The sequence below is a fragment of the Myotis davidii genome, unplaced genomic scaffold (genome assembly GCF_000327345.1).
Source record: "Myotis davidii unplaced genomic scaffold, ASM32734v1 scaffold259, whole genome shotgun sequence".
NCBI lineage: Eukaryota > Metazoa > Chordata > Mammalia > Chiroptera > Vespertilionidae > Myotis > Myotis davidii.
In genome coordinates, this window is record NW_006292687.1 from 6,061,335 (window position 1) to 6,064,420 (window position 3,086).

The 3,086-nt window shown below is 48.9% G+C and overlaps 1 protein-coding gene across 1 annotated transcript; it reads left to right on the top strand.

Annotated features, from left to right (window-relative positions):
- The first annotated feature begins 169 nt into the window (after window positions 1–169).
- Window positions 170–694, top strand: LOC102773643 (CUGBP Elav-like family member 4). The gene has a single exon (XM_006766112.2). It carries the CDS (start codon window positions 371–373, stop codon window positions 677–679), a length of 309 nt encoding a protein of 102 aa, XP_006766175.1. The 5' UTR covers window positions 170–370; the 3' UTR covers window positions 680–694.
- The last annotated feature ends 2,392 nt before the right edge of the window (window positions 695–3,086 follow it).

Below are 3,086 nucleotides of genomic sequence, written 5' to 3' on the forward strand. Positions count from 1 at the left end.
AAGAAAGGAAGAATTGAAGGAACAGATCAGATATAGGAAGAAAGCTGGCCTGGCACATTTCCCTTACGAAGCAAATAGCCGGTCATTAAAACACACCTGTTATTTTGAAAAATCAGACCGCCGAAAGAGAGAGAAGAGAGGAGAGGGAGGGAGAGAGCGGGGGGGAGAGGGGAGAGAGCGCGCGAGCGCGAGCGAGCGAGAGAAGAGAGGAGAAAGAGAGAGAGAGCAGAGAGCGAGGTATAGAGCAACCGAGGGGGAGAGAACCCGAGTGTGTGTATGCGTGTGCGTGTGTGAGCGCGAGCGAGCTTGCGAGGAAGAGGAGCGAGAGAGTGCGAGCGAGAAAGAATAAAAGGAAAGAAGATTTTTCTCTATGTATATAAAGATGGCCACGTTAGCAAACGGACAGGCTGACAACGCGAGCCTCAGTACCAACGGGCTCGGCAGCAGTCCGGGCAGCGCCGGGCACATGAACGGATTAAGCCACAGCCCGGGGAACCCGTCGACCATTCCCATGAAGGACCACGATGCCATCAAGCTGTTCATTGGGCAGATCCCCCGCAACCTGGATGAGAAGGACCTCAAGCCCCTCTTCGAGGAGTTCGGCAAGATCTACGAGCTTACGGTTCTGAAGGACAGGTTCACAGGCATGCACAAAGGTGAGTGCACCTTATCCTCCTAACTTTGCCGGGGAGGAGAGGGCGGGCGGGCTGGCCGGCCAGCCGCGGACGAACCGGAGACGGCGCGAGAGGCAGCCTCGGGCGGACGCCGAGGAAGGAGGCGCTCGGGCAGCAGAGACCAGGACTGGGGTGCGTGGGGAGCTGTTTGCTGGGGCAAGGCTGGGTTTGGGGAAAGGAGCTGACAGAAGCGGTGCCGTAGGGAGAGCAACTGGAGCAGAAGAGGAAGAGAAAGAGAGAAGATCGAGGAGGAATGGGGCTTGTATTTGGGGGTACGGCGACTTGAATGATTGGGATGGGGACAGCTGCACCGCCGAGCCCGGGACGCTGAGCGGCAGACTGGCAGGCGCGCAGCCGGTCAGGGACCGAGGGTGCTGTCCATCGCCGTGGTGCTGAAAATACTGAGGCGACTCGGTGGTCTCTGCTCAGGGCCAGAGTAGCAAGAGCGCAACCGTCTAAAAAGGAGGGAGGTGACAAATTCAGAGATATTTTTATTTCGCTACCAATTTAACAGTAAACTCTCCCTGTCGAGCTGTGTTTCTCAATAATCCGGTTGTGGTGTGAGTGGTGGGGGAGGGGGTGGATATTTGAAGGAAGGAGGGACAAAACCTAAGACAAGAATTAGCAAGGAGCCAGCCATCCCCTGGGTGGTATAAGGAGTTGGGGAAGCCTGGATGATCCCCCCCTTCTCAGGAAAGTGGGGTTTTAGAGGGAAATTTGTATGTGCACGATATGCATTTTAAAGGGTGTAGCCTAATTATCCCAAACTCACCATGCAGAGAGGTTTATAGTACATTATTTCTCTCCCTTGAAGCAATCAATGCTAGTGAGTGCTTGGGGGAGGGGAGACAGAATAATCAAAGAATTAAAACCTAGCAACTTTTAGGAAAGTGGTCATGGGAATTGTCTGCAGCCTGCCTGTTTTTCTCCTTGTTTTATTATCTTTAAGGCAGAGCCCCAAATGTGTTCAGTTGTAGGATGTGTGTGGGCGGCTGGTGGGTGATGAAATTAGCCCAGTGCTCTGCTCCCTAACAGTAATGTATAGGATGTGCAGCAGGGATTCATTGGGGCTGGAGCTGTGTGGGCAAGTTAAATGCTTTCTGAGAGAGACTGATTATCAGGCAGAGAAGGGGCACCGTTCTAAGGAAGTTGTAAGGGATGTGTACGGATGTTCTGATTTTAATAAACAGTAGTGTGGAGAGCCACTGAAGATGCTGTGTTAGAGCTGGTGGTTTTAATGATGAAAACACACACACACACATGCACATGCACATGCACACCCACCCGCACAGAGAAAGCAGCCTCATCCTTGGCCACAAATGGGCTATGAACAGAGCTGATCCTCCGGCACATTAGGTGCAGAGCGCAGAGCTGTCTGGCTCTCTAAGCAGCAGTGGTTTTCACTATCACAACCGCCCTCCTTCTCCAGCCCTCCCTTCATCCGAATACTAAGCACAGCTCCAAACTCTTCATAGTTGGAGTCCCAGAGAGCAGTTTTTATTGGCTTTAGCATCTTCCAGCTTGCCTGCTGAGGAGTAAATCTTAAAGTTAATGGCATGTTGAGCCGCACAAAACCACGGCAGAATGGAAATATACTATGTTTGTTGGGGTGGGGTGAGGGAAGGGGCTATAATGGATAAAGAAACCAACCTTTATCCAATATGGAGAAAATGTTCAGGAGAGAAACTGCAAAGGTGGACTGGGGAGGCAGTGTTTGTAATATTTGTTTCCTTTCCCCCCTCCCCCAAATCAACCATATCTTTGTAGTTTTTCCTTTTCCAATCAAGCTCCATAGAGGCTAATCAATGTTTGTATCAAACCTTTGTCATTCTAATATGTCCCCAGATTTTAAAATAGTAATAATGAAAATTAAAAAGCATAGGTAGGGAAATTCTTAACCCATCTTAATCATCAGTTCTTGTGACAATTTGAGATTTTTAAAGTTAGAAAAAAATCAAAACCCACTAGAGGCGAAAGACAGTTGTGAAGACCCGGGCTTCCTATGAGATCTGGATTGGAGCACTTTATTTGGTGCTTTCTTTCAAATGAAGATAAACTTTAACAGTATTTCTTGCTTTCTTCTCATGATCCCTTCTTGCTGGTATTATCACTGTCTCTGATGTTATTTGGACTCCCTTGTACTGTAGCAAAAAAGTAGAATTATCATCATTTGCATCAGAAAGGTAGAGAAGCTTATGATACAGTTATATTGTGTGCATCATCTCATATATATACATACACATACCTGGCCAGGATTCCTAGGACAAGCAAAACTTCATTTTCTAAATAATTCTTCCCCTAAACTGACTCAGTCTGTGGCAGGCAGGCCCATTGGCCCGGCATGCTGGGTGCCTCGTTGTCGCAGCTCACCCTTCAGAGCCTGAGCATATATTTTTTCCTAGGAAACTTCCT